This window comes from Saimiri boliviensis, chromosome 21 (assembly GCF_048565385.1).
Source record: "Saimiri boliviensis isolate mSaiBol1 chromosome 21, mSaiBol1.pri, whole genome shotgun sequence".
NCBI lineage: Eukaryota > Metazoa > Chordata > Mammalia > Primates > Cebidae > Saimiri > Saimiri boliviensis.
Genome location: NC_133469.1, coordinates 8,932,552 through 8,953,201, shown reverse-complemented (window position 1 = coordinate 8,953,201; position 20,650 = coordinate 8,932,552). Strand labels below are relative to the sequence as shown.

The 20,650-nt window shown below is 51.6% G+C and overlaps 2 protein-coding genes across 9 annotated transcripts in view; one reads left to right on the top strand and one right to left on the bottom strand.

The window, feature by feature from the left end:
* Positions 1–9,394, top strand: part of SERHL2 (serine hydrolase like 2) — a 30,138-nt gene extending 20,744 nt beyond the window's left edge. For 3 of the 6 annotated variants that reach the window (XM_010343386.3, XM_010343384.3, XM_010343387.3), the window contains 4 exons: positions 224–258; positions 5,029–5,111; positions 7,187–7,283; positions 8,995–9,394. In XM_010343386.3, coding sequence (XP_010341688.1) covers positions 224–258; positions 5,029–5,111; positions 7,187–7,283; positions 8,995–9,114 — 335 coding nt within the window. In that variant the 3' untranslated portion in view covers positions 9,115–9,394. Of the gene's footprint in view, positions 1–223; positions 259–5,028; positions 5,116–7,186; positions 7,284–8,994 lie in introns of those variants that run through there. The other 3 variants (XM_010343385.3, XR_012515457.1, XM_074390984.1) reach the window with 3 other exon arrangements.
* Positions 4,316–19,084, bottom strand: RRP7A (ribosomal RNA processing 7 homolog A). Of its 3 annotated transcripts, XM_074390985.1 has the most exons (10): positions 18,972–19,050; positions 16,934–17,007; positions 16,470–16,598; positions 16,189–16,343; positions 14,884–15,026; positions 12,497–12,622; positions 11,650–11,767; positions 11,239–11,336; positions 10,686–10,884; positions 4,316–9,742 (listed from the first exon to the last, which is right to left on the bottom strand). In XM_074390985.1, exons 4-10 carry the CDS (start codon positions 16,256–16,258, stop codon positions 9,657–9,659), a joined length of 840 nt encoding a protein of 279 aa, XP_074247086.1. In that variant the 5' UTR covers positions 16,259–16,343; positions 16,470–16,598; positions 16,934–17,007; positions 18,972–19,050; the 3' UTR covers positions 4,316–9,656. The 3 variants fall into 3 exon arrangements, with proteins under 3 accessions (XP_074247086.1, XP_074247087.1, XP_003932851.1); XM_074390986.1 differs by lacking the exons at positions 16,470–16,598; positions 16,934–17,007 and having other exon boundaries at positions 18,972–19,047; XM_003932802.4 differs by lacking the exons at positions 16,189–16,343; positions 16,470–16,598; positions 16,934–17,007 and having other exon boundaries at positions 18,972–19,084.
* Between the last annotated feature and the right edge of the window lie 1,566 nt (positions 19,085–20,650).

The following is a 20,650-nucleotide window of genomic DNA, read 5'->3' as shown; positions in this document are numbered from 1 at the left end:
GAGGGCCCATGTGGGCTGATGAGTCGGTGGCCAGGTAGCCATGGTTGAGCCCTGCTCCAGCTGGACCCTAGTATGGGGAGTCCCGTGCAGCTGAGGACATTGGGGGTAGGTGGGAGAAATGGGCCCTGGCTGGAAAGGCCTGGGGGTCCCCAGCAAAGTCGCGAGCATCCCCTGACCCTGATGGACAGCACTGAGACCGTTGTCTTTGTGTTTCTGCCTCCAGGTCTGCTGCTGAACAGAGACAGGAGGATCACCTTGGTGAGTGCCGCTGCCTCTGGGTCCCCCCAGCCATAGTTTGCCTGTTAGCATCTTTGTTGTTTTTTAAAATTACAGGCTGGGCCAGGTGTCGTATGCCTGTAATCCCAGCACTTTGGGAGGCTGAAGCGGGTGGATCGCCTGAGGTCAGGAGTTTAAGACTAACCTGGCCAACATGGTGAAACCCCATCTCTACTACACACACACACGCACACACGTGCGCGCGCACACACACACACACACACAATATTAGCCAGGTGTGGTGGCACATGTCTGTAATCCCAGCTACTCTGGGCAGAGGCTGAAGCAGGAGAATCACTTGAATGGGAGGTGGAGGTTGCAGTGAGCTGAGATCACACTACTGCACTGCAGCCTGGGCGACAGAATCAGCCTCCATCTAAAAAAAAAAAAAAAATTACATAGATTACATAATAATTGTCAGTTTAACTATTTGTAAGTGTGCACTTCAGTGGCATTAAATGTAGTTGATGGAGGTGAGTAGAGGAGGGAGGCATTCTAGGCACTGGCTGCCGCCCAGGTAAAAGCTCGGAGTCAGTGCGGTGTGCCTGTTGAGAGGGGGATTCCTGATAGAGGCTGTGAGATTAAAGAAGGAGGGGCAGGATGGGAAAAGTTCTTAAAAACCAATGTCCCGTCTGGAGGCCTGGAAGTATGTCACTGGAGTGCTTGTATTAATGGAAACTTGGCCATCTCTGCCACTGAGGGGCTGTGTGACCTTGGGCAAGGTGCTTACCCTCTCTGAGCCTTGGTTATCTCACGTGCAAAAAGAAAGTGCTTTCATTGGTTCAGCGGGTTCATGAGCAACTTGGCTAGGGGAGCCAAGCCCTGGGCCTGACTTTGAAAGGTGGTTGTTGAGACTACCTGAGGTCATGTGTGTTGAGTGGCCTTGCACAGTGCTGTCACTTCAGGTGCTCATGGCCTATCCTATTTTGTGATTGTTCAAAAGTGGTGGAACACTGTACACATGTAAGACACTGTCATTAGAGGTGAGGAAGCTATTAACTGCAGGGAGACTGCTAAGAGCTGCTGCCCGGGCCCAGGCCTAGAGATGAGGCTTGGACCAGGGCATCAGCCAGGGGTCCAGGACTGTTAATGTGTTTGTCATCGATCCGTGTGGAATTTGTTTTTGAGCATGGTGTGAGGTAGGGTTTCATTTACTTTGTTCCCTTTTTTCTATCATGTTTGAAAACTTATTTCTTTCATTAATTTTATTATTTTTGCTATTTTTTTTTTGAGACGGAGTTTCGCTCTTGTTACCCAGGCTGGAGTGCAATGGCGTGATCTCGGCTCACCGCAACCTCCGCCTCCTGGGTTCAGGCAATTCTCCTGCCTCAGCCTCCTCAGTAGCTGGGATTACAGGCACGCGCCACCATGCCCAGCTAATTTTTTGTATTTTTAGTAGAGACGGGGTTTCACCATGTTGAACAGGATGGTCTTGATCTCTCGACCTCGTGGTCCACCCGCCTCGGCCTCCCAAAGTGCTGGGATTACAGGCTTGAGCCACCACGCCCGGCCTATTTTTGTTATTATTTGATACGGAGTCTTGCTGTTGTCACCAGGCTGGAGTGCAATGGCACGATCTCGGCTCACTGCAGCCTTCGCCTCCCAGGTTCAAGTGATTCTCCTGCCTCAGCCTCCCAAGTAGCTGGGATTATAGGCACCCACAACCACATCTGCCTAATTGTTGTATTTTTAGTAGAGATGGGGTTTCACCATGTTGGCCAGGCTGGTCTTGAATTCCTGACCTCGGGTGATCCGCCAGCCTCAGCCTCCCAAAGTGCTGGGATTACAGATGTGAGCCACTACATCCAGTCTGTTTTTTTTTTTTTTTTTTTTTTTTTGAGACGGAGTTTCACTCTTGTTACCCAGGCTGGAGTGCAATGGCGCGATCTCGGCTCACCGCAACCTCCGCCTCCTGGGTTCAGGCAATTCTCCTGCCTCAGCCTCCTAAGTAGCTGGGATTACAGGCACGCACCACCATGCCCAGCTAATTTTTTGTATTTTTAGTAGAGACGGGGTTTCACCTTGTTGACCAGGATGGTCTCGATCTCTTGACCTCGTGATCCACCCGCCTCGGCCTCCCAAAGTGCTGGGATTACAGGCTTGAGCCACCGTGCCCGGCAGTCTGTTTGTTTTAATTTTAGAGACAGGATCCCTCTCTGTCACCCAGGCTGGAGTGCCATGGCATAGTCATGGCTCACACAGCTTCAAACTCCTGGGCTGAAGTGATCTTCCCACCTCAGCCTTCCAAGTAGCTAGGACTACAGGTGTGTGCTACCACACCTAGCTAAGACTTTTACTTTTGTAGAGACAGGGTCTTGCCACATTGCCCAGGAGGGTCTCGAATGCCTGGGCTCAAGCTATCCTCCCACCTCAGTTTCCCAAAGTGTTGGGATTACAGGTGCCCAGCCATTGTAATTGTTTTTCTAGATGAACAGCTAGTTATTCCAATACCAGTTGTTGGGTGGGCCTCCCTACCCACAGAGGCTTTTTTATAATTTTTTTTTTTTTTTTTTTTTTTGAGATGGTATCTCGATCTGTTGCCTAGGCTGGAGTGCAATGGCATGATCTTGGCTCACTGCAACCTCTGCCTCCCAGATTCAAGCAATTCTGCCTTAGCCTGCCAAGTAGCTGGGATTACAGGCATGTACCACCACACCTGGCTAGTTTTTTGTATTTTTAGTAGAGACAGGATTTCACCATGTTAGGCAGGCTGGTCTTGAATTCCTGCCCTCAGGTGATCCAAAAGTTTTTGTCTTTTTTTTTTTTTTTAATTTATTTTATAAAGACGGGGTTCTCACCATGTTGGTCAGGCTGGTCTTGAACTCCCGACTTCAGGTGATCTACCCGCCTTGGCCTCCAAAGTGCTTGGATTATAGGCGTGAGCCACCATGTTCAGCCATGTTTTTCTTTTTGTAAAGGAACATTTAGGAAATGTTTGTATCATGCTTGTGCAGGAGCCACACTTACCTTCTCTGTACTGTTCCAGTATATATGCTGCCAAAGCAAAGCACCCAGATTCTATTTATTTATTATGTTTTTTTTTTTTTCTTTGAGACTGAGTCTTACTCTGGCATCCAGGCTGAGTGCAGTAGCCCAGTCTCAGCTCACTTCAACCTCTGCCTCCTGGGTTCAAGCAATTCTTCTGTCTCAGCCTCCCAAGTAGCTGGGATTACAGGCATGTGCCACCACGCTTAGCCAATTTTTTGTATTTTTAGCAGAGATAGGGTTTCACCACATTTTCCAGGCTGGTCTTGAACTCCTGACCTCAGGTGATCTGCCCACCTCGCCCTCCCAAAATGCTAGGATTACAGGCATGAGCCACTGTGCCCAGCCTAATTTTTTAATTTAGTAGGGATGAGATCGAGTTTGCCTGTTCACCTTGTGCCCAGGAAGTCCCCTCCCGTGTGTACGGTCCTGAAAGGCTTGGTCACACCTTGCTGTGAGATGTGGCAGCTGACATGAGAGAGCACATGGATCTTGGTGACAGTACGGGAACCCATTTCGGGGAAGGCACCTGAGGTCATTTTAGTCTGAGAAGCAGAAAACAGCTGGAGGGCCAGGGTTAGAACCAGGACAGCCAGGGTAGAACAAGGGCAGTGAGTTTTCACGGGTGTGTGTTCATAGGAATTTTAGGTTCATGATGGTGTGGGAAGGGAGTGTTGGGTGTGACTTTATGGAGCCAGTCCTTACAGGAGGATTCCTGGAATTAATCTACTCAGCACACATGAAGCTTCTCCTCTGCTGCTGAGACCTAGGGATAGAGAAAATGCTGAGGGCTCCTGCCCTTAAGAGTCTCCAGATCAGAGCAGCACAGTCCAGTGGAAGCAGAGCGTGAGCCTGGCGGAACTTGACATGGTCTAGCAGCTGTACTAAAACAGTGCTGCACACAGTGGCCCACGCCTGTAATCCCAGCTCTTAGGGAGACAGAGGCGGGAGGATAGCCTGAGTCCAGGAGTTGTAGACCTGCCTGGGCAATACAGCGAGACCTGGTTCTCCACAAAAAGGAAAAAAAAAAAAGTGAAAAAGAAGACAGGCCCAATTAACTGTTCTCATATTTTTATTTAACATCTAAGATGTTGTTTCAGATGTAATCAACCTGAAACTTGATTGCATTATTTTGTGTGCCAAGTTTTCCAAATCCAGCTTTGTGGCACACCTGTAGCACATCTCACTAAATCTGGCCACATCCCCGCCATACAGATGTGAAATAGACACGAGACAGGGCGGGCAGGACCACGGAGGAGGCTGGCAGGGGCCATCATAGAGTGCTGACCCTGCACTGGGGTCCCAGCAGGTTTCTTCCTCCTGGCAATGCCTCACACGCTGCTTAGCACAGTCAAGGGCACCACCCAGGCTGGCAGGGGACAGCGTGCGGTGCACCCTATGGATGGGAAAGGGGTGTGGAAGGGCTACACTTCAGTCCTAAAATCCAGGCCCAGAAGTGGCCTAAATCACTTCTCTGCCTTTAATCACACAGCCATACCTGGTGGCGAAGGAGTATGGGAAATAGGCTGGGTAGCCGTGAGCCCAGGAAGAGGAGAGAATAGACTTGAAGAGGGCAGGTGTCTCTGGCCATGGGAGGCTAAAGAGCCTTCAACAAGGTGGTGATGTGTTGGGGTCCTGGGCTTGGTCCCACAGTGGATGGCTAATGTGGCCTCGCCAGGGCTTAGCCACCCCAACAGAGACGGGCTTCGGGCCCATGAGGGTGCCTGTGCCCCGTGATGAGAATTCACCATGCTTTTGTCTCTGCAGCCAGAGCTCAGCCTTGACTTCATCAGCAAGGAGTTGTTTGTGCACTTCATCAGGAAGCTGCAGGCCCACGTCCTGCTCATTAAGTAAGTCTGGACTAAGCGCCCTCCAGTCACCCCCAGAAAAGACATGGGTGCCAGGAATCTCCGGGAGGGAGCCCTGGCGTGTGGCTCCAAGTTCTCTGCATGGTGACCACACCACTGAGGCTGGAGATCTTTTTTGGGAAGCCCTCCTGGCAGCAGGGTCATGGACTTACAAAGTTTTGTCAAAGGAGGGCAGGGCTCAGGCAGCAGAGGATGGGCCAGGGCTGTGCCAAGCCTTTCCACAGGTGGCAGCTGGGGGCATGCCCAGGTAAGCCTCTATAACCAGACCACAGGAGCCAGAGATGGGCAGACCTCAAGAAATACAAATGCAGGCCAGGCGTGGTGGCTCACGTGAGGTCAGGAGTTCAAGACCAGCCTGGCCAACATGATGAAACTCAATCTCTACTAAAAATACAAAAATGAGCCTGGTGTGGCAGTGGGTGCCTGTAATTCCAGCGACATAGGAGGCTGAGGCAGGAGAATTGCTTGAACTCAGGGCAGAGGTTGCAGTGAGCTGAGATCTCATTACTGCACTCCAGCCTGAGTGACAGAATGAGACTCCATCTCAAAGAATAAAATAACACAAATCCAAACCACAGCAAGAAACCACCTCATCCCATTGGGATGGCAAATAGGTAACAGGTGGCAAGGATGTGGAGCAGTCAAACTTCACGAACTGCTGTGGAGCCATGAACTGTTCTGGCAGCTTCTCGAGCTACCGAACAGAGTTACCATGCCACCAGCACTTCTAGGTCTATCTGTAAGAGAAATGCAAACATGTCCACACAACCTGAACATTAATGTTTGTAGCAGCATTCTGTAATAGACTAATGGTGGAGATGAAAAAGTGCTCAGTGGTGGCGCGTGCCTATAATTCCAGCACTTTGGGAGACTAAGGTGGGCAGATCACTTGAGCCCAGGAGTTTTGAGACCAGCCTGGGCAACATAGTGAAACCCCGTCTCTACAAAAGATACAAAAGAAAAAAATTATCTGGGAGCAGTGGCACATGCCTGTGGTCCCAACTACTCAGGAGGTTGTAGTGAGCTGTGATTGCACCACTGCATTCCAGCCTGGGTGACAGACCAAGATCCTGTCTCCAAAAAAGAAAAAAGGTGGAGGACACAAATGTCCACCAGTGGATAAACAGGCAAGCAAAACATGATCCATTCACACCACAGACTTTTTTTTTGAGATGGACTCTTGCTGTGTTGCCCAGGCTGGAATGCGGTGGCATGGTCTCGGCTCATTGCAGCCTCCACCTCTTAGACTGAAGCGATTGTCCTGTCTCAACCTCCCAAGTAGCTGGGACTACCAGTGCCTGCCACCACGCCCAGCTGTTTGTATTTTTAGTAGAGATGGGTTTTACCATGTTGGCCAGGCTGGTCTTGATATCCAGACCACCTCAGCCTCCCGAAGTGCTGGGATTACAGGCATGAGCCACCATGCCTGACCCACCACAGACAATTTTTAAGCAGAAATGAAGCACTGACGTGAGCTCCAGCAGGGATGAACCTTGGAAACTACACTAGGAAGTCAGACATAAATGTCTACGTGTCGTAGGACTGCATTCATGTTAAAGTCCGAACAGGGCACACTGCAGAGAAAAGCCAGTTCGTGGTCGCTCAGGACCGGAAGCCTGTGGGGTGTGTGAGAAAGCTCAGAGGTTTGGGATTCCTTTGGGGGTGATGAAAATGTTCTGTAATTGTAATGATAGTCTCACAACGCTGAATGGGAGGGTTGTAAGACATGTAAATTCTCCCTCAGCCAAGTGTGGACTCCAGAGCCTGTTGAGATCCCAGCTCTGCTATTCTGGGCTGTGACTGGCAGGTCCTGAACTCCCTGCACTGCTGCGGGGTGCACCTGAAGCATTTGCTTTCGCATGGCTTGTGCTACCTGCGTATGAGCTGAGATTAACTGAGCCTCAAATCCAGTCTAGGGTCGGGGGACCCAGCTGTGGGAGCTGGGACAGCCCAGGCTTTGGTTTCTCCTCAGAGGCCTGAACACGGGGCAGGATGAGGACAGTGCTGGGAGGCAGTTCTAAGATGAACCCCAATAACCCCAACTCTTCACTTTCCAGAGCAGTCCACGGATATTACGATGTGAGAAGGGAGAATGACGCTGACAAGGAGCCCTTCTTGTTCATAATAGACATGCTGAAATCCACCCTCAAAGAGGTAAGGCGCAGGGCTCAGGCAGCTGGTGTCTGTCACTGTCACCCACTCTGGTCCCACCCCACCCATCTCTTCTTTTGCACTGGGAAACCCCTGGTCTGACCCCAGGCCCCGTTAACAGGTGACCACCAGGAGCTATCAGGTATCACTCTCCACTGTGGTCAGTCCCTAGAGGCCTGGGCACAAATGTAATCAGAATTCATGAAACAAATCTTTTTTTTAAAAAAAATTCTTTTTACAGCACCTTCACTTAACAGAAACAAATCTCTTATAGTCCTTATATACTCACCTCTCCTTCCTCGGGCCAGACACAATTTGGTGACCCAAATGCTAGAGACAGTTTCACATTTTTAATTTTTTTGAGAAACAGGGTCTTGTTCTGTTACTTAGGCTGGAGTGCGGCGGCTCAGTCATAGCTCACTGGAGCCTCAAACTCCTGGGCTCATGATCCTCCCACCTCAGCGTCCTCAGTAACTGGGACTACCAGGTGCATGCTATCATCCCAGCTAATAGTCTGACTTTGTTTCTTGGAGGCAGTATCGATCTGTCACCAGCCTGGAGTGCAGTGGCACAATCTCAGCTCTCTGTAACCTCTACCTCCCAAGTGCAGGCGATTCTTTTGCCACAGACTCCCAAATAGCTAGGATTACAGGCACCTGCCACCACAGGCAGTTAATTTTTGTATTTTTAGTAGAGATGGGATTTTAATATGGTGGCCAGGCTGGTCTTGAACTTCTGACTTCGTGATCCACCTGCCTTGGCTTCCCAAAGTGTTGGCATTACAGATGTGAGCCACTGTACCCGGACCCCAAGTTGTTGTTTTTGAGATGGAGTCTTGTTCTGTTGCCCAGGCTGGAGTGCGCTGGCATGATCGTGGCTCACTGCAGCCTCTGCCTCCCAGGTTCCAGTAATTCTCCTGCCTCAGACTCCTGGGTAGCTGGGATTACAGGTACATGCTACCATGCCTGGCTAATCGCTGTATTTTTTAGTAGAGATGGGGTTTTAGCACGTTGGCCATAAACTCCCGACCTCATGATCCGCCCACCCTGGCCTCCTGAGGTGCTGGGTTTACAAGTGGGAGCCGCTATGCCCGGCCTATCTCACATTTTATAGGCTCCCAAACCACAGCAGACCTGACTGCTGCCTCCCTTTACCCATCACACCAGTGGGCATGCTGCCTGTAGGTGGGGGTGGCTTTTGCCTAGGTTCTTGGGAGTACCTGGTGTTTCATGGTCATCTACCCATGAACACCTGACCCTGGGGCCTCTGCAGGTTTCTTTCTAGGCACTGTCACAAAGGGAAATCCACCTGTGGCCGGCCAGCTGCCAGGTCAGCGCCTAGGCAAGCAAGGCCTTGCAGTCTGGGTGCTTAAAGGCGGGGACAAGGCTGCCGGCTGCTCACACCCCCACCTCATTATCTTATCTCAAGCAGACCTCCTCTGGTAGAGTCACAGCAACCCTGGTCATTTCCTCTCCCTGTCCCTGTTATGCAATTTCAAAAGTGAGCTGTCCTAGACCCCTGGGAGGCCTCCAAGTCCCCAGGGCTTGGACAACCCCTGGGGTGTCGTGGACTGGTGGGGCTCCAAGGAGCTGAGTGTGGGGAAACTCACCGTGGGAGGCGCAGGGAGCCAGAAGGCTGTGGGAGGGCCTAGTGTACCCGAGAGCCTGTGGAGCTCCCGGGGCACCTCTCACCATGTGCCTCCTCCCCTCTCCAGCAGTTCCAGTTTGTGGAAGTCCCAGGCACTCACTATGTCCACATGAACGAACCCCAGCATGTAGCCAGTATCATCGGCTCCTTTCTACAGAGCAAACCCAGGCTTCCATACCAGCTGTAGCTCTGGGCCTGGAACTATGAAGACTTCATGCTCCCAGACTCGGCACTGAGACTGAGTTCCCGAGCCCTGCAAGCAGGCCAGGCATGGTGGGGAAAGGCTCACTGGTCTGGAAGCCCAGCCTAGGATGGTAGATTCAGGAGGAAGGGAGCAAGATTCCACCTTGAACATCTGTGACCTCAAGAGGGAGACAATCTCCAGGGAGGAAGGGCAGGGTAGGCCCACCTAGGCCTTTCCTTGTGGCCCAACTGGATGAAAAATACGAGATGTGCTGGTATTCTCACTGCTTTTGAGGCTGTTTCGCTGCCAGCAGGGGCATTTCCATTGAGGTTAAGGGGAGAAGGGTCCTTGAGAGGAGGGTATGGAGGCAGAAGGGGCAAATCCTCCTCTGGGCACGCCCCAGGACTGCTGAAGCACAAGACCTGAGGGGTGGCACGGTCCTTCACTCCCAGCCGTGTGGCCTGTGACTGGGGCTGTTGGACACTGTGGCCCTCAACCTGGGGCCCACCTTGCCTCAAGTTCCTTTTTGGTGTGGCTCTCCCAGCTCAGTAAGGTCGGAATTTGCGCTGGGCCCGAAGCAGCTCGATCCTCTGCTTGTCCTCCTCGAACTTCTTGCGCAGCTGTGCTAGATCTGGGGGTGAAAAGCAAAGGGCAGGGTCGGCACGCCCCAGGGGGAGCCAGCTTGCTCATGCTCCACCCCTCCTCCATTATTGTCAGGGTACATCTTCCCCCCCCACCAACCCATCCCCCTTCCCAGCTCTGCTTTGGAGGCAGGGTCTGGATCCCTTAAGCAAACAACACAGCTGCAGAGTCCAAAGCCAAAGTGGGCTAGCCTGGAGATGAAGCCCCAGCAACCAAGCAAAGGTACCTGTACCTGCCCCTGCCCAAGGCGACGAAAGGAGTTGGGACCACTCAGCCTGGAGGAACCCTGGGAATTGGTAAAGGGACTCCACGCAGATGGCAACTCTGGTCACTGAGTGGCCCAGGTGAGGGGGAAACTGAGAGTCTACAGTGAGCACGGGCAGGAGCCAAGAGGGCCAGTGAGGCAGGGAAAGCACCAGTGACTGTGCGGGTGGCTCAGGGCATGCCGCAGGGCCCGTCCCCGTGCCCGCAGGGAAGCTGTCCTGTAGGCAGTGGGGCAGAGGGCTCAGCCTCAGCACCAGGACTGGCCCGCAGGTGCTCAACCATGGGAGGGTCCCCTGAGGGCCACCTGACATACCACACACAGTCTGCAGCACCCTCTCTGCACCCACAGTAGGTCTGTAAGTGCCTTCTGCACTTGGACTCCTTGTTGGGTAGAGACTGACAAACGCCAGCACTAAGTGCAGAGGGGCCCAGAGGTGGGCACTGAGGACTCAGGGTCCCCACCCACTGAGCAAATGCAGCTGCCTCTGGTGGGTGATGGGGTGACCCAGCCCCAACACAGGGTGCTACCAGGCTGGGCCACTTTCCACAGATCCGGGAGGGGACCCTGTGAGTAGGGACACCCTCCCTCGGAAGTGCTGACCACAGGCCTCATCCACAGCTGGGGCCAAAGCCATGGGGCCTGAGGATGGGCTGGAGGCATGGCTTACGTTCCATCTTGCTCTCGCGGTGCTGCCAGGCGTAGAAGTTGAGCAGCTCCTTCCGGGCGCGCTTTTGTCTCTCTCTCTCCAGCACCCGAAGGCTGGCTGCTTCCGTCCGGGGTAGCACAGGTCTCCGGCCGCGGCGGGTCACCTTCACCCAGCCTTCCTCGTCAGGGACCCCCTCTTCCTCCTTGGCCTTAGCTTCTTCCTGTGGGGAAGGTGACCCTGTTGTCTGGCAGGTTCCTGGGCCCTCCTGCAGCCTCCAGCAGCATGCCCTCCTCCCAAAGTGAGAACTGTGCTGCACTCCCACAGGGGCAAGGCTGCTCACCGACTCCCAGCACAGCGCTGGGGCTGAGGGTGGCGGGGAGAGCACAGACGTTCCGGAGCTGCCTCCTTCTCCACTACAGACCATGTGGAGGTTAGATGTCACTCAGCCAGGCAGCCCCGGATCCAGCAGGGATGAGTGGCCAGGGACAGGCCACCACTGTCCTCCTCCTGGAGCGTCACCTTCCCACAGCCACATGGGCGCTGCGGCGCCCAGTCGTCCCTTTAGAACCCCTACCTCAGTGATCTTCTGGTCATATGCCTCCATGAAGGTGTCCACCTCCACCCTCAGGGCCTCAGGGTCGGGCAGTGAGTCTGCGTAGTCACGGATCCACTCTGAGAAGGGAGCCAGGGAGACGGGCTTCCTTAGGCACATCGGGACCTTTTCACACAGGGCTCGGGGAACAGGTGCGAAGGAAATCCCAGTGGCTGCAAGTGGGGCCCTTGCCTCTGCCTGCCCAGCCACTCAGTGCCAGGGGCTCAGGCTAACGACTCTCTGGGGGCCCAGATATAGCCCCTCAGCCCAGCCCTCCACACACTGCTCTCAGGGAGCATGGATGTGGCTTGTGACATTCAAAAACTGTCCCCATAATGTCCCACCAACCCAGAGCCCAAGAAGGAGGCACCAGACCCCTTCTCCAGTACTGACTGTGAATGCCACTCTTCACAGGGTGGCTCTCTGTGGACACCAGCAGGGGGCCCTTCAGGGCCAAGGCAGCTGACACCCCATGTGGCTTCTGGAACACCACGTAGGCTACCTGGAACCCCTAGAGAGACAGAGACATGTCAGAGGGTGGGGGCTCCTACCCACGTCTGGAACAAGGTCTCCAGGCCTGCCCTCAGCCTAGCTGGTGGCTACACCAGGGGAGACAGTACTAGGCTAATCCTGAGCTGTGAGAGAACCAGAGGCCATCTTATAATCCAGGTCATGGCAGCCACACTTCCCGTTATCCTGCTTCTGTGGGAAGTGACATCTGTTCCCAGCTCTTCCCCAGGAAGAAGGGACAGGCAGGCTTCCTTTCTTCCAGTTACAGGAGGAATTCGGTGAAAAGCAGGGGTTGCCCTGGGCCAGGGCAGGTTTTTGGAAGCCAGGTGTGGGCACACACACCATGCCAGATGCCACTGTGCAAGGGGGAGGTGTGGGCTCCAGGGCCACTGGGAAAGCTGTGAACAACAGTGTTCCTGGAGACCCAGCCCCAGAACCTAGGGAAGGCGCTCCCTCAGTAGGGGAAGCAGGAGGGGAGCTGGCGGAGGCCCTGCAGGCAGCCATCAGAGATGGTCCCTGAGCTTTAACCGGGAAAGAAAAGGCAAGGCAGGAAATGCAAGGATGTGACAAATCTGGGATGGAATCGCAGGCTTTGTCACCCGGACAGCCTCCGAGACCACACAGTGAGGATGGGCTCAGGACCACAGAGAATGCACTGCCAGCTCCCCCCACACACTGGGACGATGCCTCACCCACCTCACTCTGGGAGAACTCGTGCTTGGGGGCTCACCGGAACTGGCTGGGGATGAAAAAACTTCGACCCTGGCTCCTTCGGGCTCTCGGCCGGGTCCGGATTCTCCTGCAACTGCACAGACTGGACAGGGCCACAGGAGGACAGGAGGCGGGACAGGCACTCCTGCCGGGGCGAGAGGGAAGCCGAGTGTGAGCATCCGCAGGGCCGTCCCCAAGCCTCCCTCCACCCTGGGTGGTGCTGCCAGGGTTCCAGCACCCCTGAAGGACTCCGAGCCACTGACACGTCTGCCCACAGCGGGAGCCTGTGGGCACTATGCCCTCTGACCTATTCCCCAGGGACAATATGGAGGTTGATACTCCTGCTCTTTTTTTGAGTTGGAGTCTTGCTCTGTAGCTCAGGCTGCAGTGCTGTAGAGTGATCTCAGCTCACTGTAACCTCTGCCTCTGGGTTTCAAGTGATTCTCCTGCCTCAGCCTCCTAAGTAGCTGGGATTACAGGTGCTCACCACCACACCAGCCTAATTTTTGTATTTTTAGTAGAGACAGGGTTTTCCATTGACCAGGCTGGTCTAGAACTCCAGATCTCAGGGGATCTGCCCACCTTGGCCTCCCCAAATGCTGGGATTACAGGCGTCAGCCACCCAGCCTGGATATTCCCACTTTTTTTTTCTTTTGTTTTTTTTAATAAGATGGGGTTTCACCATGATGGCCAGGCTGGTCTTGAACTCATGACCTCAGGTGATCCACCCACCTCGGCCTCCCAAAGCGCTAGGATTACAGACATGAGGCACTGCGCCCCGCCATTCCCGTGCTCTCATGCAAGACAGGTGGGGACATTCTCACTGGTATTCTGATTTTACGAGACAACTAAGTTTTACCACCTGAGCCAGGAGCAGTCAGACTATGCTGTGACAATCAGGATGGTGGTGATCTGTGGGGCGGAGGCAGGAGGCAGTTTCTGGGATCTACTGCTGTGTCTCCACCTGGCTGCTGACTACACAGGAGTGTTCTGTCTCTGTGGTGCAGCGAGCTGGAACCTGCAGCTGGGGACCTTCCCTGCACACCTGCTGCACTTCAGTTAGGGTCAGAACCAACACCCCTTGTTCTCCATGCTGTTTTTTTTCTCTAAGTTGAGAGGAATCTTTTACAAATTAGGGTTTCTTTTGGGAAGGAAAAAAAAAAAAAGTCATCTACAATGTAACGATTCCCTTGGCTAGGCGTCATCTTCGGACTTTGGGAAGCTAAGGCGGGTGGATTACTTCAGGTCAGTTGAGACCAACCTGGCCAGCATGGTGAAACCTCGTTTCTACTAAAAATACAAAAATTAACCAGGCATGGTGGTGGGCGCCTGTAGTCCCAGCTGCCTGGGAGGGAGGCTGAGGCAGGAGAATCACTTGAACCCAGGAGGTGGAGGTTGCAGTGAGCCGAGATCACTACACTCCAGCCTGGGCAACAGAGGCTCCGTCTCAAATAAAGGAAAGAAAATCCAGCAATTCCCTTGGTTTCTGTGAAAAAAAAAAATTGTGTTTGGATAGAATTAGAGGCATTTTTTATTATACTTTCCTACTTTTAAATTATGGACATGTATAACCTGGAAAAAAAATCATGTAATTCAAACAACTTTGGGCTACTTAAGATTATACCTTTTTTTTTTTTTAAAAAGACGGTGTCACTCTATTGCCCAGGCTGGAGTGCAGTGGCACGATATTGGCTCACTACAACCTCTGCCTCCCAGGTTCAAGAAATTTTCCTGCCTCAGCCTCCTGAGTAGCTGGGATTACAGGCGCATGCCACCATGCCCAAATAATTTTTGCCTTTTTTTTAGTAGACAGGTTTCACCATATTGGCCAGGCTGGTCTCGAACTCCTAACCTCGTGATCCACCTGCCTTGGCCTCCCAAAGTGCTGGGATTACAGGTTTAAGCCACTGCGCCGGGCCAATTTTTGTTTTTTTGAGATGGAGTCTTAACTCTGTCGCCCAGGCTGGAGTGCAGTGGTGCAATCTTGGCTCACTGCAACCTCCGCCTCCGGGGTTCAAGGGAATCTCAAGCCTCAGCCTTCAGAGTAGCCAGGACTACTGGCGCATGCCACCATGCTGGGCTAATTTTTTGTATTTTTTAGTAGAGACAGGGTTTCACCACATTGGCCAGGATGGTCTTGAACTCGTGACTTCAGGTGATCCACCTGGCTCAGCCTCCCAAAGTGCTGGGATTACAGGCATGAGCCGCCATGCCTGGCAGGATTATACTTTTAATTTTAAAGACATCTTTAAAAAGCCAGGTTCCTGACTTGAGATCAAGGTGGCCCTCCTGACACTCTCCTCTGGAGCTCCCATTAGCTGTGTCTGTCTCACCACTAAGGACTTTGTGGAGGCTATGGGAGCCCCCACCTTGAGCCCACAGGTCCCCTCCCAGACACCAGCTCACCTCTGTACAGTATGGGGGCACATTGAGGACAAAAAGAGTCCTCTTCTGAGGCCAGGTGGACCTGGTGCCTTCTCGAACGCTGTGTGCTCTCACATACAGGTAGTGAGAAGCCTGCTGCTTTTCGGAAAACTTGATTGGAATAGCTGGAAAGAAAATTGGAAGGGAGGAATTAGCTCAGTGAGACATTCACACAACTTCCTTATTTTCTTATACTTTCCTACTTTTAAATTATGGACGTATAATTTGGAAGAAAATGTAATTCAAACAACTTTGGGTTATATATAAAAAAGCTTTGGGCTACTTAAGATTATACTTTTTTTTTGAGACACACTCTCATTGCTGGAATGAGACCACCCAATAGCTGAGTCCAGCAAGACATTCCCACAACTCCCTTTGTCCACAACCCTGTCTAGTCCCATCTGCTCACTGATCCATCTGTTCCTTCACCGACCCCCTACCTTACCCTTTGGCAAAGCCTGTGCAGGCTCTAAGAGTCTGCCCAGGAGGGCCTCCCAAGCTCGTTGGTGGGGGGGGGGGGGAAGAGAAGATAAATGGGCAATGATTACAGGTGGCGGCACAATGAGAGGGAAGCTCAAACCCTGTGGCTCTTGGAGTGAACACCAAAATCCTAAACATGGCTGGAAGCCCCATGAGACCCTGCCTGCCAATGTGGCCTCTTCTCATACCATCTTCCCCCACCACCTGGGATTCTCCCTGTTCCCCTTGAGTATACCAGGGCCTCACACACGCTGGTGTCTCTACCTGGCACGACACCCTCTTCCCTCCCCCTAACCTTCAGGTTTAGCTCAAACCTCTCTTCTCAAGGGAGCCTCAGCATCTCCCCCAGCCCCTCCTACTAGGTGTGCCTGTGCCTTCACAGCTTCTCTACGAGTCTGTAGGCTATACTGATGGGATTATTTGGTTACTCGCTGGCACACCCATGACTGTAATCCTCATAAAGCTAGGAACTGCTGTTTTTCTCCATCAGAGTACCGTTTGGGATAGAGCTTCCGTCCCTGAACCCAGGAAGCTCAGTTGCAATAATGGAGAAGACTAATAATAAGCAAGCACACAGTAAGCTTGTATCAGTAATGAAAGAAACACACAGGGTGATAGGGTGGCAGAGGTCGTCTTTCCATAGGCCATCAGGGATGGCCTCTTTGAGGAAGCAACATTAAAACTCAGACTAGAGAGGGAGAGAGATCCAAGATGGCTGATCACTAGCAGCTTGGGATTGTAGCTCCCAGTGAAAGCGCAAAGAACGAGGACGCCACACCGTCACATGAATTCTTGTTGCTCACGCACCAGGAGATTCCCAGCGGAGGAGCCCCACGGGTCGCCAGCGCGAGGCAGTTTTGCTGGCGCCTTGGAGCATCGGTTCCCAGTGCAGAGTCAGAAAAGCACCATCAATCTTAACGCCGCTGATTTACTCGGTGCAGTGGGTTGCTCAGATTTCGGCGCTGAGAATCAATAAATAAGTTGGACGTCCACTCAGAAACCCAATTACAAAAACAGTAAATACAAAGACCACAGATGGATAAATTTATAACGAAGGGAAGAAAACAGCCAAAAAAGGCTGAGAATACCCAAGATCAGAACGCCTCTCCCTCAGCAGGGGATCATAGTTCCTCATCAGCAACGGAACAAGGCTTGATGGAGAACGAGTGTGTTCCAATTACAGAAGCAGGCTTCAAAATGTGGATAATAAGAAACTTCTGTGAATTAAAAGAACTTGTTTTAAACCAATCGAAAGAAACTAAGAACTTTGAAAAAAGATTTGACGAAACGTTAACAAGAATACACAATTTAGAGAGGAATATAAGTGAATTGATGGAGCTGAAAAACACAATACGAGAACTTCGTGAAGTATGCACAAGTTGTAACAGCCGAATTGATCAAGCAGAAGAAAGGATATCAGAGGTCGAAGACCAACTCAATGAAATAAAACAAGACGACAAGATTAGAGAAAAAAGGATAAAAAGAAACGAGCAAAGTCTCCAAGAAATAAGGGACTATGTGAAAAGGCCTAATCTACGCTTGATAGGTGTACCTGAATGTGACGAAGAGAATGAATCCAAGCTGGAAAATACGCTTCAGGACATTCTTCAGGAAAATTTTCCCAACCTAGTAAGGCAGGATAATATTCAACTCCAGGTAATACAGAGAACACCACAGAGATATTCCTCAAGAAGAGCAACTCCAAGGCACATAATCGTCAGATTCACCAGGGTTGAAATGAAGGAGAAAATACTAAGAGCAGTCAGAGAGAAAGGTCAGGTTACCCACAAAGGGAAGCCTATCAGACTTACAGCAGATCTCTCAGCAGAAACCCTACAAGCCAGAAGAGAGTGGGGGCCAATATTCAACATCCTTAAAGAAAAGAACTTTCAACCCAGAATTTCACATCCAGCCAAACTAAGCTTCACAAGTGAAGGAAAAATAAAGTTTTTTGTGAATAAGCAAGCACTCAGAGATTTCATCACCACCAGGCCTGCTTTACAAGAGCTTCTGAAAGAACCACTACACATAGAAAGGAACAAACAGTATCAGCCTTTCCAAAAAAATACCAAAAAGATCATCAATATAATGAAGAATTTATATCAACTAATGGGCAAAATAGCCAGCTAATATTAAATGGCAGTATTAAACTCACATATATTATTATTAATTCTAAATTTAAATTGACTAAATCCCCCAATCCAAAGACAGACAGGCAATTTGAATAAAAAACTAAAACCCATCAGTATGCTGCATCCAGACCCATCTCACATTCAAGGATACACAAAGACTCAAAACAAGGGATGGAGAAGGATTTACCGACCAAACAGAGAGCTAAAATAAATAAATAAAAAGCAGAAGTTACAATTAAGCAACAAAGATCAAAAGAAGCAAAGAAGGACATTATATAATGATAAAAGGATCAATGCAACAACAAGAAGAGCTAAAGATCCTAAATATATACACACCCAATACAGGAATACCCAGACATACAAGACTTATAAAGAGACTTAGACTCCCACATAATAATAGTGGGAGACTTCAACATTAATATTAGACAGATCAATGAGACAGAAAATTAACAACAATATCCAGGACTTGAACTCAGATCTGGAACAAGTAAATGTAATCAACATTTATAGAACTCTCCACTTTAAATATACAAAATATACACTCTTATCAGTACCACATCATATCAACTTAGAAGTTTAAACGAAATGTTGGTTGGCTCCTTGTTATTCTCTTCCCTCATTTTCTTTTATATCTCCATTATTAAGGATAATTATAGGCATACCCATATTTAGATTGCATTCTAGCCCGAGCAATAAAGCAATACCCCCATCCTCTCTCCCTCTTCCTCAAAAAAAAAAAAAAAAGAAAAAAAACTCAGACTAGAAAGCCACTGTGCAACAAACTGGCACAGCACGTGCAAAAATCCAGAAAAGGAAAAAGCATGTTGTCTCAAAGGAACAGAAAGAACTTCAGGTCAGCATCAGCCAGACCACGTGGGCCACGCAGACTTAGAAGTCTGGTTCCTGTTTTAGAAGCTACCTTATAAAGCCACTGGAGAAAATGCAGTGGGTGTGGGGGCTATCGTGGGGGTGTGAGGCACGATCTAATTTAAATGCCCTTTAAAAATATTCCGGCACCTGGGTGGAGAACAGAAACGAGCAAGAGGAGAAGAAGGGCAAAGCAAGTAGGAAGGCCTACAAGAGCCCAGGTAAGAGAGCTCATGTGGGCTGAACTAAGAGTAGAGGCGAGAAGGGGATGGGCTCACCTGGACAAGCGGGTGTGGACGGAGACGGGTTTGCCCTGGGTGTGAGTGTGGGCAGGAGTGGAGTGGGCTCACCCAAGAGAAGCGTGGACCCAGACGGGCTCGCTCCGGGAGAGTGGACATACAGAAGGGCGCCGCGTGGGTCCTCGGGGCCCCGCGCGGGCCTGACAACCTGCCCAAGCCTGGGACCAGGGGACGCCGGGGCTCACACCCAACCGTACGGCCGCTCCTGGGGACCCCCCGGCCGCCGCCAACCCCGCAAACACCTCCCGGCGATGCCTGACCGTCCCCAGTCTCGCGTCCCTGAACCTCTTACCTGCATAGCCGGGAGGGCTCGGGATTCGGTCCTCAGAGTCCCGCGCCGCGCGCTTCCTACGGCGCGCCACCATCTTGCCGCCCGGGAGCGCAGGGGCCGCCGGGAGTTGTGGTTTTGCGACTGCGCGAGCGCATTTCCAGGCCGCCTGCCCCGCCCCCTGGCTCCAGGCCCGCCTCCCCGGCCCCGGCCGCCAGGGCCCAATCTTCATCCGTTTAGTCAAATCAGCGCGCGCAAAAGTGGAAGCGAATGTCGGCGTAGACCCCAGTAAGTCACGAGTACGAACTCAACTTTCCACTCATGCATTCACACACTAAATAGGCATTGTGAGAGAAATCCAGGATGGCTGCTAGGTTTTCAGTCTAGAGCAACTAAGAGGATGGCGTTGCCACTGACTTGAGACGAGGAGACCACAGGAGAGGCCAGCTTGGGGAAATCGAGATCAGTTCTCTGTGGGCCATATGGAGCTGCCCATTAGGCCACCCGGGGGAGATGTCAGGTGGGTGGTTAGATATGAGACTGAACATTAGGGATGTCAGGCCTGGAGCAAGACACCCCGGGCTGGCCATGGATAGATTCAAGTTTTCAGAGGGGCGGGGTGCGGTGGCTCATGTCTGTAATCCCAGCAATTTGGGAGGCCAAGAGGGGCGGATCACGAGGTCAGGAGTTCCAGACCAGCCTGGCCAACGTGGTGAAACCCCGTCTCTAAAAATTAGCCCAGCGTGGTAGCGCACGCCTGTGATTCCAGCTACTGGGGAGGTTAAGGCAAGAGAATCGCTTGAACCCTGGAGGTGGAGATTGCAGTAAGCCAAGATTGCCCCACTGCACTCCAGCCTCCCTTTCAATCAGTGGCCTCTGGGTCTGAGGCCTGGCTTAGGCCTAGAAACTGGGTGAGGGGTTGCGATTTTCCATCAGCAGCTGCCATTAGTAACAGAGCCCACTTGGATTCAGGACCCCACCTTCTAAAGAGGGGAATTTCATATAATCTGCATCCCCGGTGGAGAGCAGTGGCTCACACCTGTAACCCCAACACTTTCAGAGGCTGAAGCAGGAGGATCACTTGGGCCCAGGAGTTCAAGACCATCCTGGGCATCATAGCACGAACCTGTCTCTGTTTTTTAAATAATAAGTTGCAACCCAAATGTTGAAATCCCTAAAGATCAAAACCCTTGACTGGGCATGCTGGCTCACGCCTGTAATTCCAACACTTAGGGAGGCTGAAGCAGGCAGACCACTGAGGTCAGAAGTTCAAGACAACTCTGGGCAACATGGTGAAACCCCATCTCTACAAAAATTAGCCAGGTATAGTGACACTTGCCTGTAGTCCCAGCTAATCAGGAGGCTGAGGTGGGAGGATTGTCTGGGAGGAGGAGGTTGCAGTGAGCCAAGACTGTGCCACTACACTCCAACTTGGGCAACAGATGAGACTCTTGTCTCAAAAAAAGTAAAACAAAAAGGCCGGGTGTGGTGGCTCATGCCTGTAATCCCAGCACTTTGGGAGGCCAAGGCAGGCAGATCACCTGAGATTAGGAGCCAGCCTGAACCCACATAGAGAATCCCCATCTGTACTAAAAATATAAAAAATTAGGCAGGTGTGGTGGCACATGCCTGTAATCCCAGCTACTCGGGAGGCTGAGGCAGAATCACTTGAACCACGGAGGCAGAGGTTGCGGTGAGCCGAG

Excerpts from the sequence above, each read along its gene's own strand:
- RRP7A (XM_003932802.4), bottom strand. The coding sequence starts at position 19,044 with ATGGTGGCGCGCCGTAGGAAGCGCGCGGCGCGGGACTCTGAGGACCGA. Across the intron at positions 11,768-12,496 it reads TTCATCCCCAGCCAGTTCCG|GGGTTCCAGGTAGCCTACGT; the intron begins GTGAGCCCCCAA and ends CTGTCTCTCTAG. Across the intron at positions 11,337-11,649 it reads TGTGAAGAGTGGCATTCACA|AGTGGATCCGTGACTACGCA; the intron begins GTCAGTACTGGA and ends CTCCCTTCTCAG.